Source organism: Tribolium castaneum, chromosome 7 (genome assembly GCF_031307605.1).
Source record: "Tribolium castaneum strain GA2 chromosome 7, icTriCast1.1, whole genome shotgun sequence".
Lineage (NCBI taxonomy): Eukaryota > Metazoa > Arthropoda > Insecta > Coleoptera > Tenebrionidae > Tribolium > Tribolium castaneum.
In genome coordinates, this window is record NC_087400.1 from 802,954 (window position 1) to 820,484 (window position 17,531).

General features: G+C 28.3%; 1 protein-coding gene across 5 annotated transcripts in view; it reads left to right on the forward strand.

Moving 5' to 3' along the window:
* Positions 1 to 1,519: 1,519 nt before the first annotated feature.
* Positions 1,520 to 17,531, forward strand: part of LOC100141873 (GRAM domain-containing protein 2B) — a 79,581-nt gene continuing 63,569 nt past the window's right edge. Inside the window, exons 1-4 of one of the 5 annotated variants that reach the window (XM_015984148.2) lie at positions 1,526 to 1,851; positions 7,168 to 7,261; positions 15,927 to 15,966; positions 16,424 to 16,525. In XM_015984148.2, coding sequence (XP_015839634.1) covers positions 15,956 to 15,966; positions 16,424 to 16,525 — 113 coding nt within the window. In that variant the 5' untranslated portion in view covers positions 1,526 to 1,851; positions 7,168 to 7,261; positions 15,927 to 15,955. Of the gene's footprint in view, positions 1,852 to 7,167; positions 7,262 to 7,455; positions 7,790 to 13,028; positions 13,179 to 15,926; positions 15,967 to 16,423; positions 16,526 to 16,662; positions 16,840 to 17,531 lie in introns of those variants that run through there. The other 4 variants (XM_015984147.2, XM_008200708.3, XM_015984149.2 and 1 more) reach the window with 4 other exon arrangements.

Below are 17,531 nucleotides of genomic sequence, written 5' to 3' on the forward strand. Positions count from 1 at the left end.
AATATAAAATAAAATAAAATAAAAAACGATAATCTATCAAAGACAATAAAAATCTAGCAATCTAAATTCCACAGCAAGAGTTGATCTAAAGACTTTTTAAACACACCGTATAAGGTCTGTATTTCTTATCTCTAATATTTTTAAAATATATATCATATTATATATTATATATTATATATTATATATTATACATTATATATTATATATTATATATTATATATTATATATTATATATTATATATTATATATTATATATTATATATTATATATTATATATTATATATACTCGGTTCCAGAAATTATGAATGTATATAATAAATGAATAAATGATTCAATGGTTTTTAAACAATTTTTTCCTTGAAGCCCGCCTCTAAAACCCCACAATTAGCAATTTATACAGAGTTATACAGAGAATTTTTGATGATAAATATAAATATAAAATAAAATAAAATAAGAAACGATAATTTATCAAAGACAATAAAAATCTAGCCATCTAAATTCCACAGCAAGAGTTGATCTAACGACTTTTTGAACACACCGTATAAGGTCTGTATTTCTTATCTCTCATATTTTTAAAAAATATATCATATTATATATATTATATATTATATATTATATATTATATATTATATATTATATATTATATATTATATATTATATATTATATATTATATATTATATATTATATATACTCGGTTCCAAAAATTATGAATGTATATAATAAATGAATAAATGTTTCAATGGTTTTTAAACAATTTTTTCCTTGAAACCCGCCTCTAAAACCCCACAATTAGCAATTTATACAGAGTTATACAGAGAATTTTTGATGATAAATATAAATATAAAATAAAATAAAATAAAATAAAAAACGATAATCTATTAAAGACAATAAAAATCTAGCCATCTAAATTCCACAGCAAGAGTTGATCTAAAAACTTTTTGAACACACCGTATAAAGTCTGTATTTCTTATCTCTAATATTTTAAAAAAATATATTATATTATATATTATATATTATATTATATATTATATATTATATATTATATATTATATATTATATATTATATATTATATATTATATATTATATATTATATATTATATATTATATATTATATATTATATATTATATATTATATATACTCGGTTCCAAAAATTATGAATGTATATAATAAATGTTTCAATAGTTTTTAAACAAATTTTCCTTGAAGCCCGCCTCAAAAACCCCACAATTAGCAAATTATACAGAGTGTTTACAGAGTGATAGCCGTGTTTGTTTGAAAATTTCGACGCTCCAGACCCCAGTTTAATAAATACTGGGTGTGAACACAACACTCCTAACACGTGTTAGCAATTGTAGAATCACCTTTTTGATAATAATAGATAATTTCGATCGTTGTTCTCTAATTAAAGTAAATTAGAGCGAGCGTTCTCGTCACTTTTGTGGAGTTTCTTATCTCCGATGATGATAAGTTTCACATTTCCTAATATCAAACAATCAGTGTTACGTGTGTTTTCCTAGCCCGTCTCGTGTTTTCTTAATAAAAATGTGCAAAAGTTTTGTTCGGAAAAAGGTTTGAAGTGAGCTATTTTCCTACTAGATATGATAAAAAGTTTTATCTGTAAACAATGCGGAATGTCAATTTTCGAAGACAAGGAAACTATGGCTAAGGACGAGAGAGTTATGCAAAATACTATCGAGATTGACGGCGAATTGGTACAGCTGAGAGGGAAAAATGTTGAAAGTGAGAAAAAAAGGAAAAGTTTGAGGAGCTCCATTAGGGAGAGCTTCAGGAATAATGCGCTCAGGAGGTCGCTGGTTAGGAGGGCCAAGAGTTTCGAGCCCCAGAAAGGTAAGAGAATAAATGACAGAGGATATTTGCCGATTATTCAGGTTGGCTATTTTTAGGTATTTAAAATAAAGCGACTAAAAATAATTTTGCCACTCTTATTAATAGATTACAAAAGTCGATCTAATCTTACAAAATAATCAAAAAAACGAAAATCTGACTGAAGCCCCAAAGGGTTCTGAACTAAAGTAACACTTTCTCAGCAATTATTGTCCTTTTTATTAACTACTTCATAACTTAAGCCAAAAAAAAACTAACAAAATTTATCTTCCAGTTATGAGTAATTTTTCAAATTTTCATTTTATTTCTGTAAATGTTTTACTTATTTCATAAAACCTATTTAAAATAAATGAATAAAAACAAAAAGATAAAGCCTTTTACGTAAAATATATTTTTTTAATTTTTTTATTGTATTATTTTTTTCTATAACTTTTTACCAGTCGAAGTTTTTTTTACTAACCTTAAACATAAATATAGGAATTTTGGAAATTACTTTTGATTCAGTCCAAAAACTCACTATTTAATAATTTTTTTAAACTTAGTTCTACGATTTTCATTTTTATTATAACAATTTACTGTTTTCATTAAAAATTAAATATTTTATCAAATTATTTTATAATGTGCATATATTGTCCAAGTCGTCGAGCGAAAGCACAAATTTCAACTCAGTTTTTAAGAAAAATAATAATGTAAATAATGTTTTTAGTTAATCATTACCTCAGAGACCAAATCTTATCTCGTTTTGAATATTTTTAACCAAGTATTATCGGGTTAAACAACATAAAAATTTTAATTTATAAGAAAACAAAAATACATTTTTCTAATAAATAAATAAAATAAAAATAAAAAAATAAAATAAAAATTTTCATTTTATTTTTAAATGACAGAATTTTTTTACTTTGCTGTAAACAAAAAAATCCTATTTTATGCATTCTTTACCTCATGATAAGATAAAATTTTTCCGTCAAGAGAAATAAAGTTCACAATCACTGTTGTTTTTCTGTTTTTAACGGTTTTTTCATTGTTGACTTTTTGACGTTAATAATAAATTGTCAATCGAAATAATGAGAAATGAAATAAGATTTTATATTGTACACTACGATAAAATTCAACTTTATCTCCTCAACCTCTCTCGAAAAAAAAATTTTATCGTCTTGTAGATAATAATTAATAAATATATGTTTTTTCTTGGTAACATTTAAAGCTTTCTTTTTAATACCTGAATCCTATAGGTTATAAACACTAGTTTTAAAACACGTTTCCCATAGCAACGTGTTTTAAATAAAATGTTAATTTGAGTAACACTCATGCAAAAACACTTAAAGTTTTCGTGTGTCCAGGTATGCAACTCGCTTGCGCTCGTTGCATAAAGACAGCCCTCGAACTTTAAGCTATTGTTTTCGCACTCGTATTATTAATAACTATAATAATAAGTTTAAAAGTTTTGATATTTTTTCACTGTTTTTCCGATAAAATAAAAAAATTCACTGTCACTCGCATACGCTCGTTGCATAAAGACGGCCTTCGAAATTAAAGCTATAGATTCGCTCTCGTATTATTAATAACTATAATAGTGAGTTTAAAAGTTTTAATATTTTTTCACTGTTTTTCAGATAAAATAAAAAAATTCCGTCATAAAAAATAAAGTTCACAATCACTGTTGTTTTTCTGTTTTTGACAATTTTTTTCATTGTTGACTTTTTGACGTTAATAATAAATTGTCAATCGAAATAATGGGAAAGGAAATAAAGTGTTATATCGTACACTATGATAAAATTCAACTTTATCTTCTCAAGTTTCTCAACCTCTCTCGAAGATAATTTTTTTATCGTCTTGTATAAAATAAATAAAAAATATATATTTTTCTACAGCCGTCAAAAAATCGTGACATTTATGCATGGTTACCTATGCGCGAAGTTTGACGTTTTTTCACTGTGAAAAAATATTATTTTTTCACGGTTTCACAGTGAAAAAATAATATTTTTTAACTGTGCAGGCAACTCGATTTTTCAGATCATTTTGTTCCAACTTATTTCTGTTACAATTTTAGTAACACGAAAAGACATCAACAGCAACCGAAATGAAGAGACGGATCGATAATGAGAGGTAGTTTTAAAGGTTTTATAATTATACAGAACAATATTACAAAACAATAATAATAGATATTTACTTTGACATATGAAAATTAAATGTGCATGACGAAAACGTGCCCCCGTTTATCCTTTCAACATCGCATAAAGGGCCCAGAGTGTTGGTGGCTTTAAGGTGGTAGACTTTTCTTCCAAATACGCCAACAAAACATTTTCCGTTACTTGATCAATCTTTTTCATAGAACACCACTGCCGAAACTGAAGATACGTTTTTTCGTACTGCGGTCTTGATTTAGCAGGCAAAAGATTCGACACTGCCGCGCTTGCAATTGCATCTATTTCGTTTTCGCTGCTAAAATCCATCACACTTCTTCAACAAAAATACCTATTGTGACAAATTTTTCGCAACTATCACTTTTATTTATCATCGTAACCATGCAAGCAACTCGATTTATCAGACCATTTTGTTCCAACTAATTTCTGTTACTTTTTTCTTCATCTGGAGGCTGTAGAAAAAACGTTGTTTGTATTTCGTGGCGAAATTCATGTTTTAATGGCGCCTTCGAATGTCTTTTAGGTCTCGACCTGGCGGTCTCGACTAAAATAACATTCTCAGGCGCCATTAAAAAAACACTCATTTCGCGCACTTAATACAAAAATTACTATTTTTGTTGATAACATTTCAAGCTTTCTTTTTATACCTGAATCCTATAGATTATAAACACTATTTTAAAACACGTTTCCCATAGCAACGTGTTTCCACTATTTTAAAACACGTTTCCCATAGCAACGTGTCTCAAATTGAAAATGTTCCAAGAAAAAAAATTTGTAAAAACACTTAAAGTTCTCATGTGTCTAGATATGCAACTCGCATACGCTCGTTGCATAAAGACAGCCCTCAAACTTTAAGCTATTGTTTTCGCACTCGTATTATTAATAACTATAACAGTAAGTTTTGAAGGTTTGATATTTTTCACTGTTTTTCAGATAAAATAAAATTTTTCCGTCATAAAAAATAAAGTTCACAATCACTGTTGTTTTTCTGTTTTTGACAATTTTTTCATTGTTGATTTTTTGACGTTAATAATAAATTGTCAATCGGAATAATGGGAAAGGAAATAAAGTTTTATATCGTACACTATGATAAAATTTAACTTTATCTTCTCAAGTTTCTCAACCTCTCTCGAAGATAATTTTTTTATCGTCTTGTATAAAATAATTAATAAATATATATTTCTTGTTGATAACATTTCAAGCTTTCTTTTTATACCTGAATCCAATAGATTATAAACACTATTTTAAAACACGTTTCCCATAGCAACGTGTCTCAAATTGAAAATGTTCCAACAAAAAAAAATTTGTAAAAACACTTAAAGTTCTCATGTGTCTAGATATGCAACTCGCATACGCTCGTTGCATAAAGACAGCCCTCAAACTTTAAGCTATTGCTTTCGCACTCGTATTATTAATAACTATAACAGTAAGTTTTGAAGGTTTGATATTTTTTCACTGTTTTTCAGATAAAATAAAATTTTTCCGTCATAAAAAATAAAGTTCACAATCACTGTTGTTTTTCTGTTTTTGACAATTTTTTCATTGTTGATTTTTTGACGTTAATAATAAATTGTCAATCGGAATAATAGGAAAGGAAATAAAGTTTTATATCGTACACTATGATAAAATTCAACTTTATCTTCTCAAGTTTCTCAACCTCTCTCGAAGATAATTTTTTTATCGTCTTGTATAAAATAATTAATAAATATATATTTTCTGTTGATAACATTTCAAGCTTTCTTTTTATACCTGAATCCTATAGATTATAAACACTATTTTAAAACACGTTTCCCATAGCAACGTGTTTCCACTATTATAAAACACGCTTCCCATAGCAACGTGACTCAAATTGAAAATGTTCCAAGAAAAAAAATTTGTAAAAACACTTAAAGTTCTCATGTATCTAGATATGCAACTCGCATACGCTCGTTGCATAAAGACAGCCCTCAAACTTTAAGCTATTGTTTTCGCACTCGTATTATTAATAACTACAACAGTAAGTTTTGAAGGTTTGATATTTTTTCACTGTTTTTCAGATAAAATAAAATTTTTCCGTCATAAAAAATAAAGTTCACAATCACTGTTGTTTTTCTGTTTTTGACAATTTTTTCATTGTTGATTTTTTGACGTTAATAATAAATTGTCAATCGATATAATGGGAAAGGAAATAAAGTTTTATATCGTACACTATGATAAAATTCAACTTTATCTTCTCAAGTTTCTCAACCTCTCTCGAAGATAATTTTTTTATCGTCTTGTATAAAATAATTAATAAATATATATTTTTTGTTGATAACATTTCAAGCTTTCTTTTTATACCTGAATCCCATAGATTATAAACACTATTTTAAAACACGTTTCCCATAGCAACGTGTTTCCACTATTTTAAAACACGCTTCCCATAGCAACGTGTCTCAAATTGAAAATGTTCCAAGAAAAAAAAATTGTAAAAACACTTAAAGTTCTCATGTGTCTAGATATGCAACTCGCATACGCTCGTTGCATAAAGACAGCCCTCAAACTTTAAGCTATTGTTTTCGCACTCGTATTATTAATAACTATAACAGTAAGTTTTGAAGGTTTGATATTTTTTCACTGTTTTTCAGATAAAATAAAATTTTTCCGTCATAAAAAATAAAGTTCACAATCACTGTTGTTTTTCTGTTTTTGACAATTTTTTCATTGTTGATTTTTTGACGTTAATAATAAATTGTCAATCGGAATAATAGGAAAGGAAATAAAGTTTTATATCGTACACTATGATAAAATTCAACTTTATCTTCTCAAGTTTCTCAACCTCTCTCGAAGATAATTTTTTTATCGTCTTGTATAAAATAATTAATAAATATATATTTTTTGTTGATAACATTTCAAGCTTTCTTTTTATACCTGAATCCTATAGATTATAAACACTATTTTAAAACACGTTTCCCATAGCAACGTGATTTAAATCAAATGTTCCAACAAAAAAAATTGAATAACACGCAAAAACACTTAAATTTTTCGAGTGTCTCGGTATGCAACTCGCATGCGCTCGTTGCATAAAGACAGCTTAAAGACAGTTTTGGTATTTTTCACTGTTTTTCAGATAACTTAAAAAATAGAAATGAAATTTATTCAACTAGATACCAAATATTTCGCCAAAATCAGGTACAAATAAAAAACTATGTTGCAGATCGTCCCCGAATCAAGCCAAAGCGCTCGAAAACGCTGAAATTCTTCACATCAACCGTCCCTCGTTCGCTCTTCACCCCGCTCGTCATCCGAATGTGAGTAAAACACCTGTACCAAATTTTTGTGAAATTGAATGTGCTCAAGGGCAAACTGCAGTGGCTCTTTCGTTTTGGCGCACACACGTCCAAAACCGCTGTTTTTCCCTTCAATCAATAATCAGGAGCAGTCGCAATCTTGGCCACCAGTGGCGTTCGTTTAAATCGCACGTGCCAGTCCCTTTTCCGCAAAATCATCCGCCGCAAATAAACGCAAAATTTCAACCAAACTAAACAACCCGCCCATTTCCAAACAACCAAAACCGCGACTTGATCGTTTGATTCGAGCAATCGTGTCATTGTCGTGCCACTTTTTTGGCAAAAATTATTAATATCCCCGGCGCCGGCACTGGCTGGCACCACGAAAAGTCCGGGATCGGCTCTCAGATCCGGATCCACACGCAAAGCAACTCTCGCAACTCCGGCATGGCAAAATTGTAAAATTCCGGTTGTTTGTTGTTTTTCCGGGCGCGGTGAATTCCGGTGCATGAGTTTTTTGGTGTGAGTTGCGTTTTCGAAACGTGAAAGGTAAGCTTTCGAAAGTGATAGTAGTTGTTTGGTGAGCAGAAACTGGCCGTTAATTGGCGATAATTTACGCTAATTACGAGTTTGAAGCACGCTCTTGACTTTAACCTTGGTTACTGACCCGGTCAATGGGATTCGCATGGGCGTAGCCTGTGCATCCATTGAAGAAATCATAATTGGGAAAAAATTACGGATAATCGCTTGGTTTAGTCGGTTAATTGAGTGGGGGTTTTAATTTAGCCAGAAGATTGGTGAATAATGGAGAGGAATGCCGGGTTTATTTATTGATGAACCAAATGAAAAATTTAGATAACAACACTCGAATAGAACGTTCTAGACGAATTAGGTTCAGATTTTAGATTTTTCAACAAATTATGGACAATTATGTTTGTTTTAGCGAAAAAAATTCCCATTCTTATTCCGTAATAAACAAAGTAAAATAAAAAAAATTAACAAAATTGGATTCAGTAATGAAAGAGGAAATGTGGAATTTATTGCCTTGAGAGGGAAAGTAATAAAAGAACTATTAATCCAAATTTTCGTAATCAATATAAACATTACAAACAACTGTCTTCACAAATAATACTTAATAAAAAAGCACCTACGAAAACAGTGTAATCAAAAAATAAAAAAAAACTGTAACCAATTATTGGAAAATCATTAAATAAACAAAAAACTGAAGAAAAAAATATGGAAAATTAAGAAACTAAAAAGCTGAAATGCTGAAAATAAAATTAAAAACTGTGATTGGAAGCTTGAGAATAAAAAATTAGGTTTGTAAAAAGTTGAATAACTTGAAAAAGTTCAACACCTAATTTTTGTTTTTGCTTCTCAAAGATCATTAAATTGTTTAAATAAAAACATAGCTCATAAATTTCAAAAACCCAAGTTAATACCTAAAAACCTAGTTTGGTATATTTTTGAGTTTTGTGAAGAAATCTTACAAAACAATTGAGTTTTTTCTGGAAGACTTGCGAAATTTTTGAGTTAATTGCGAGAATTATTTTTTATGAAAACAAATCGATCCACAATTTTTTTTTATTTTTATTAGTCAATTACTCATTCTTGGGACAAATGAGACACCAGTGAACCGGTTTAAGGGCTGGTCTATCTCACAGAGCGGGATTTTGCCTTAGATGCAAATAAATGGTCGATTCAGATTAGTTTTAGAAAGAAATATAATTTTTTTTAAACGATAACACACTTTTATTTATTTATTACACAAAAACTAAGAATCCTAGAAAAGTAGGACATTCACACAACTTATTAAAATTTACGGTTGGTTTAATTATACTATTTTTTTTAACATATTTCAAATCAACAAAGTTCTAAAGTTAGTTTTTAGCCATAATTACCCCTTGAAATAACTGATCGATATTTCCAAGTTCACATATGATACTTGATAAAAAAAGCATTTACGAAGACAGTCTAATCAAAAAATCAAAAAACTATAACCAATTATTGGAAAATCATTAGACAGTAAAAGTTTAAAAGAATTATTAGAGAGCGGATTTATATGAAGTTAAAGAACGTATTTAGGTGTCAAAAAAAGGTGTGCAAAAACAAGTGGCTTGATTAAAATAATGCTTTGCATTTGGAAGGGCTAATAAATTGAAACATGAAATTTTGAATACAAAAACAAAACACTAAGAGACTGAAAACCTAAAACAATTAAAAACTGGTATAAAAAAAAAACAGTAAGATTAAAATTCTGTAGATCTAAAAACTGAAAGAGTTAAAAAATAAAAATCTATAGAACTGTAAAGTAAGAAGCTAAAGAAATTGGAAAATTACATATATTCGTATGACAGAAAAAAAAAGAAAGAATAAAAACTGAAATTATAAGACAGTGAAACAACAAAAAACTGAAGAATTTACCAAGTAAAAAAATATGAAAAATTAAGAAACTAAAAAGCTGAAATGCTGAAAATAAACTTAAAAGCTATGTGATTAAAATACAAAGAATAAAGAAACTGTGAGATTGAAAGACTGGAAGCCAGAGATCATAAACAAAATAAAAAGTTTGTTAAAAGTTGAATAACTTGAATAAGTTAGATGGAAAACAAAATTTTTGTTTTTGTTTTTTAAAGATCGTTAAATAGTCTAACTAAAAACATAACTCAAAAGATATAAAGATTTTTAACCTTTGTGAAAAACAAACAATTGAGTTTTTGCTGAAAAACTTGCGAAATGTTTGAGTTTGAACACGAAATAATTACGAGAATCAATTTAAAACAAATCGATCCACAATTAATCTACGATTTTTGAACCCAAATGTAATAAAAAATTTGAAATTTTCTTAGAAAACGGCGAAATTCTAGGTGGTTTAGCCGACATTTACAAAATAATCAAACAACAATTTTTTGTTAAGTTCTGAACGCCTTATGATTGGTCTATTTTATACAGTTGGGAGTGCAATTTGACTCCGATATCCAATGAAAAACGCTTCAATCGTCTTAGGAGATGATTTTTATAATTTTATTGGTCAATTACTCATTCTTGGGACAAATGAGACACCACTGAACCGGTTTAAGGGCTGGTCTATCTCAGAGAACGGGATTTTGCCTTAGATGCGAATAAAAATAATTGAAATAATTTAATTTTTTAACGATATCACACTTTTATTAATTTATTACACAAAAATTAAGAATCCTAGAAAAGTAGGACTTTCACATAACTTATTAAAATTTACAGTCGGTTTAATTATACTATTTTTTAACATATTTCAAATCAACAAAAACAGTCGTCACAGTTTTAAAAGTTGTAAAGTTAGTTTGTAGCCGTAATTACCCCCTGAAATATCTGGTCGATATTTCCAAGTTCACAAATGATACTTGATAAAAAAAGCACTTACGAAGACAGTCTAATCAAAAAATCAAAAAACTATAACCAATTATTGGAAAATCATTAAATAGTAAAAGTTTAAACGAATTATTAGAGACCGGATTTCTAGAAAGTTAAAAACTGTATTTTAGTGTGAAAAATTTTGTGCAAAAACCAAAAACAATTGTACTTTTCAAAGTGACTTAATTAAAATAATGCTTTGCATTTGGAAGGGCTAATAATTTAAAACGTGACATTTTGAATACAAGAACATAACACTAAGGGACTGAAAAGCTAAAACAATTAAAAACTGGTATAAAAAAATTAAAAAACAGTAAAAAAATATTAAAATTCTGTAGATCTAATTCACTGAAAAAATTATAAATTAAAAATCTATAGAACTGCAATTAAGAAATTGGAAAACTGAAATTATAAGACAGTGAAACAACAAAAAACTGAAGAATTTAGTAAGTAAAAAAATATGAAAAATTAAGAAACTAAAAAGCTGACATACTGAAAATAAAATTAAAAACTATGTGATTAAAATACAAAGAATATAGAAACTATGAGATTAAAAGACTGGAAGCCAGAGATCATAAACAAAATAAGCAGTTTGTTAAAAGTTGAATAACTTGAATAAGTTAAATGGAAAACAAAATTTTTGTTTTTGTTTTTTAAAGATCGTTAAATAGTCTAACTAAAAACATAACTCAAAAGATATAAAGATTTTTAACCTTTGTGAAAAACAAACAATTGAGTTTTTGCTGAAAAACTTGCGAAATGTTTGAGTTTGAACACGAAATAATTACGAGAATCAATTTAAAACAAATCGATCCACAATTAATCTACGATTTTTGAACCCAAATGTAATAAAAAATTTGAAATTTTCTTAGAAAACGGCGAAATTCTAGGTGGTTTAGCCGCCATTTACAAAATAATCAAACAACAATTTTTTGTTAAGTTCTGAACGCCTTATGATTGGTCTATTTAATAAAGTTGGGAGTGCAATTTGACTCCGATATCCAATGAAAAACGCTTCAATCGTCTTAGGAAATGATTTTTATAATTTTATTGGTCAATTACTCATTCTTGGGACAAATGAGACACCACTGAACCGGTTTAAGGGCTGGTCTATCTCACAGAGCGGGATTTCGCCTTAGATGCAAATAAATGGTCGATTATACTTAGTTTTTGAAATAATTAGATTTTTTTGACAAAAAGACACATTTTTTAATTTGTTACATAAAAAATAAGAGTTCTAGAAACTAGGACTTTCACACAATTACTTTAAATCTGCACTGTGGATTTGAAAAAATTATTAATAACAATTATACAATTTTTTTTAACATATTTCAAATAAACAAAAACAGTCGTCACAGTTTTAAAAATTTCTAATAAATCAGTTAAGAAAGTTTCCAAATCTGTGTCTTTTTCAAGGCAACTATAGTTTAACTATTTATGAGTAATACTTGATTACTGATTCTAAAGTTAGTTTTTAGCCAAAATTACTTTACTCATTCTTGACATAAATGAGACACCAGTGAACCGGTTTAAGGGCTGGTCTATCTCACAGAACGAGATTTTGTCTTAGATGCAAATAAATGGTCGATTTTGCTTAGTTTTTGAAATAATTAGATTTTCTTGACAAAAAAACACTTTTATTAATTTGTTACACAAAAATTAAGAATCCTAGAAAAGTAGGACTCTCACACAACTTATTAAAATTTACAGTCAGTTTGAAAAAAATTATAATCACAATTATACAATTTTTTTAAAATAATTCAAATCAACAAAAAATCAGTTAAGGAAGTTTCCAAATCTGTGGCTTATTCAAGGCGATTAGATTTTAACTATTTATGAGTGCTTCTAAAGTTAGTTTTTGCCATAATTAGCCCTAGAAATAACTGGTCGATATTTCCAACTTTTGAAGCTACGAGTACGTAGACCACCATTAATACGCGATCTATTTTAAAAAATACCAAACCCCCACTATCAAGCGATTTTGTAGCTAACCATCAATCACTTCCGTTATTGGCCGTAATCTTGATTGATTATTTCATTCAGGTAATAGGCCTTTAAGTTAATGAAATCGAGCGAAGCAACCAATTAGCGATTTACCATGAAAGGTTAACAAAATAGAGCAAACCCAACTCAAACATTTTCCATATATATATAACATTTCTCATTTCCTTTGTGCCGTCCTCTTTCATTTGCTCGTTATTTCGCAAAAGACAAACAATCAAACGCGAGAATCCGCCCACTCTATTTACATTTCGCAGAAGTTGTGCCACAAAAAATCGTTTATTATCCTTCTTAAAGCCTTGGATTGTTGGGATTCAAACGCGCCTATTATCCAATTAGCTTCAACATGCGCTCCTCAGTCAGTTATTAGTGTCCCTTCGACCAAGTTTGCAAAAATAACTCTCAGTATTTCGGTCACGTATTTTCAGAAATGAGGCTATTTTTGTGCGAGATTTGAACCTAATTATGATTTCTTCAGTCGGTTTGCGCCGGTTTGTGTGTCTGGGAAAATTTTAAAGCCGGTTCTGTTCAATGTGAATGACATGAGGTGGGCCCAAAATAAGTATAAATAAGTTTGCTGTCACTCATTTCATTGTGTGAAGTCAAAAATTCATTACTATCTGGCGTTGGAGCAAAACGGAAGGTTGGCAAAACTGATAATTTAACACTAGATACTAATGAATAATTCATGTAATTGGCACAATAAACGCAAGTGAGATTAACTTAAGGAGGTTAAATTTCGTAATTATCGCAGTAATAATTTTTTTTTTCAATTTATTGTAAAATAATAAAGAACAAGTCAATTAATCATGAAGAAGTTGTAAGAAAATACAGATAGAAATATATCTACAGGGTTATTCTATTAAAAGTTCTAGTGACATTTATGATGTCATTCGTTTTTGAGTTGTGACGTTTTTCAACCGATATTTTTGTTCACTATTATGTGATAATAAGAAAAAAAAATTAACACAACAGAAAAATATTGCCAATAAAACATAAGGGCTTTATCTTTTTGTTCTTAACTTATTGTATAAGTGACAATTGTTTTTTTTATAAATTTTTCTCATAATTATAAGACGAAAACACTTCATATGACAATTAAACCCAAAAGAAAACAAAAAAAGATAAAGCTCTTTATACAATACCTTCAATAATTTTTCTAATTTTTTGTTTTATTTTCTTCTTATTTTATTTATTTGTATGAATTTTTCCGAATTTTTTTTCTATCCAATTGTCATTAAAAAAAATAAAATAAAAATAAAAAAATTAATTTCGATTAATTCTAATTAGAAAGAAGGGTAAAAAAATATGAAAAAAAATTACAGTATTATTTCTGTGCGAGAATAAGTTTCCGCGATTTATTAAAAATACAGTTAGAAATATATCTACAGGGTTATTCTGTTAAAAGTTCTAGTGACATTTATGATGTCATTCGTTTTTGAGTTGTGACGTTTTTCAACCGATATTTTTGTTCACTATTACGTAATAATAAGAAAAAAAAATTAATACAACAAAAAAATATTGCCAATGAAACATAAGGGTTTTATCTTTTTGTTCTTAACTTATTATATAAGTGACAATTGTTTTTTTTATAAATTTTTCTCATAATTATAAGACGAAAACACTTCATATAACAATTAAACACAAAAAAAAACGAAAAAAGATAAAATTCTTTATACAATACCTTCAATAATTTTTCTAATTTTTTGATTTATTTTCTTCTTATTTTAGTTATTTGTATGAATTTTTTGGAATTTACATTCTATCCAATTGTCATTAAAAAAAATAAAAAATAAATTTCGATTAATTCTAATTAGAAAGAAGGGTAAAATAATATGAAAAAAATTACAGTATTATTTCTGTGCGATAAAAGTATCCCCGATTTATTAAAAAATAAAGTTAGAAATATATCTACAGGGTTATTCTGTTAAAAGTTCTAGTGACATTTATGATGTCATTCGTTTTTGAGTTGTGACGTTTTTCAACCGATATTTTTGTTCACTATTATGTGATAATAAGAAAAAAAAATTAACACAACAGAAAAATATTGCCAATGAAACATAAGGACTTTATCATTTTGTTCTTAACTTATTATATAAGTGACAATTGTTTTTTTTTTATAAATTTTTCTCATAATTATAAGACGAAAACACTTCATATAACAATTAAACACAAAAAAAAACAAAAAAAGATAAAACTCTTTATACAATACCTTCAATAATTTTTCTAATTTTTTGATTTATTTTCTTCTTATTTTATTTATTTGTATGAATTTTTTCGAATTTTTATTCTATCCAATTGTCATTAAAAAAATAAAATAAATATAAAAAAATCAATTTCGATTAATTCTAATTAGAAAGAAGGGTAAAAAAATATGAAAAAAAAATTACAGTATTATTTCTGTGCAATAATAAGTTTACGCGTTTTATTAAAAATACAGTTAGAAATATATCTACAGGGTTATTCTGTTAAAAGTTCTAGTGACATTTATGATGTCATTCGTTTTTGAGTTGTGACGTTTTTCAACCGATATTTTTGTTCACTATTATGTGATAATAAGAAAAAAAAAATTAACACAACAAAAAAATATTGCCAATGAAACATAAGGGTTTTATCATTTTGTTCTTAACTGATTATATCAGTGACAATTGTTTTTTTTATAAATTTTTCTCATAATTATAAGACGAAAACACTTCATATGACAATTAAACCCAAAAGAAAACAAAAAAAGATAAAGCTCTTTATACAATACCTTCAATAATTTTTCTAATTTTTTGTTTTATTTTCTTCTTATTTTAGTTATTTGTATGAATTTTTTGGAATTTTTATTCTATCCAAAACACTAATAAAAAATGTCAATTGTCATTAAAAAAAAATAAAATAAAAAATAAAAAAAATTAATTTCGATTAATTCTAATTAGAAAGAAGGGTAAAAAAATATGAAAAAAATTACAGTACAGTTTCCGCGATTTACTAAAAAATATACTTTTAGCAGACTCACCCTGTATATCAAATACTGCATAGTCCTTACAACGAACAAAAACGTTACTATTTTCGAAAATAAGCAAAAAACGATGGTTCATTATTATTTGCCTTGTAATGAACAATACATTTGTGTAAATATGGCAACTGTCACAATAAACTCATATGAGATTAATTTAAAGAGGTTAAACGTAATAATTATCGCAGTAAATACACTGTTGTTGTCTCAAAAGAACAAGAAATTAAAAAATAGTTAAAACATTTTTTGTGACTACAAAAAAAACATCGACAATAAATTGGCTCTTCTTTTCAGATATTTGATGCCCAAAGAGTAGGGAGAACATGCCGTTCAGGTATCACATTATTGTGATGTGATGTAAAAAGTCTTGTAGGACCTAAAAATATTTTCACGAGAACGTTTCAGTTCTATAAAAATTTCAAGGTCACTTGTTATTTACAGTAGAGTCGCTTCGCATTTGTTCACCAGTTGTTTCATTTTTTTTTGATAAACAAATGAAGTGAACTCTACTGTATGCCTTCTTGTATTTTTTTAATTCCTACGGACATTTCCGATCACAACTGAAGCACATTACACTTCTTACATTGTACATGGTTTATTTATCCAACAATGGCAATCAATATTAATTTCTGATAATTAGAGTCACAATAAACAATGTACAATCAAGTCGACATATTCCTGCACTTTTCACAAAAAACGTGATAAATCACACAACTAACTCTGGCATGTAATAGATTAGTGTTTAGAGAAATGTTTAAAACAAGCTCGAAAAAGCCCCGTCTTGTCCATAGGCAGCCCCCTGCGCCCCTCCTGGTCGAGGATCCGCCCAGCACCGACGATGGGTCTGATCTGGAAGACGTAAAACCATCAACTGACCCCGCGCTCCTTAATGGGTAAGTCCCGAAATTTGATAACCTCAGCGATAGTCTTTCACAGATAGAAAATATTTAGCCAAGTAATTATAACGAATTGCGTTGCTTAATCAAAGTACAAATAACCAGGTATTAAGTGGTATATGCGAACGGAACGAATTGTTGTTTAGTTGTAATTTTACGAAACGCTCGAGACTGATGTTGTACGTGCGGTTTGCTGATCTGTTGCTGTCGGCGATGATGAAGGAGGAAAGTGCGAGAAGGGCCAGTTTGCCAGTGCATAAAGTTATTTTTCAGACGGGGAAAAGGTGCACAAGATCGCTCAGTATCGCATGGTGAGTGCCAAACAATGAATTTGTTCATTTCACGCGCGGGTCTTGGTACTGGAAGGTCAAGTGAACATTTATTAATGTTTGTTAAACAGCAATTTTTCATTTATCTCGTTATTTTGTGCGGAAAAGCGATTGTATGTTTGGTTCTCTAGCTCCGAAACCATTGGCTTAAAACACGTGGAATAATTTCTGTTGTTTGTTATCCAATTTTGAGAGATTTGGTAATTTTTTTAACCGACAGGTAGATTTTAATTAGGTGTGTGAAAGTCCTTCTCAATAATTGGAGATAGAAATAGGACATAAAAAAATGGACATAATTTCTCGAAAAATCACCAAATTTGTGTATTTTCTAGTCAAAAATAGTGGACGTGCGCAAATCCTATTGGATTCGCAGTGGCCATGATTTTTATTAACAATGTTTTTCGGGACTTTACTAAACAAACTCAGTTAACTAAAAATTTTAGAGATAAATTAAATATTTTCGGTTAATTTTTTTATAATTTAGGAAGTAAGTCATCTAAGGATTCAACGCTAAAGTTTGAAGTTATGTTTCACCTTAACGTTCATCTCTTTTTCTCTCAACACAAAAGCTATTTTCCCTTTATTAGGATTTGTTTTTACGTTTACAATTTTTTGCCTTTACGTATTTTACCTTTTGCCGCATTACTTTCTTATTTCTGTCAGTTTTATGCTCC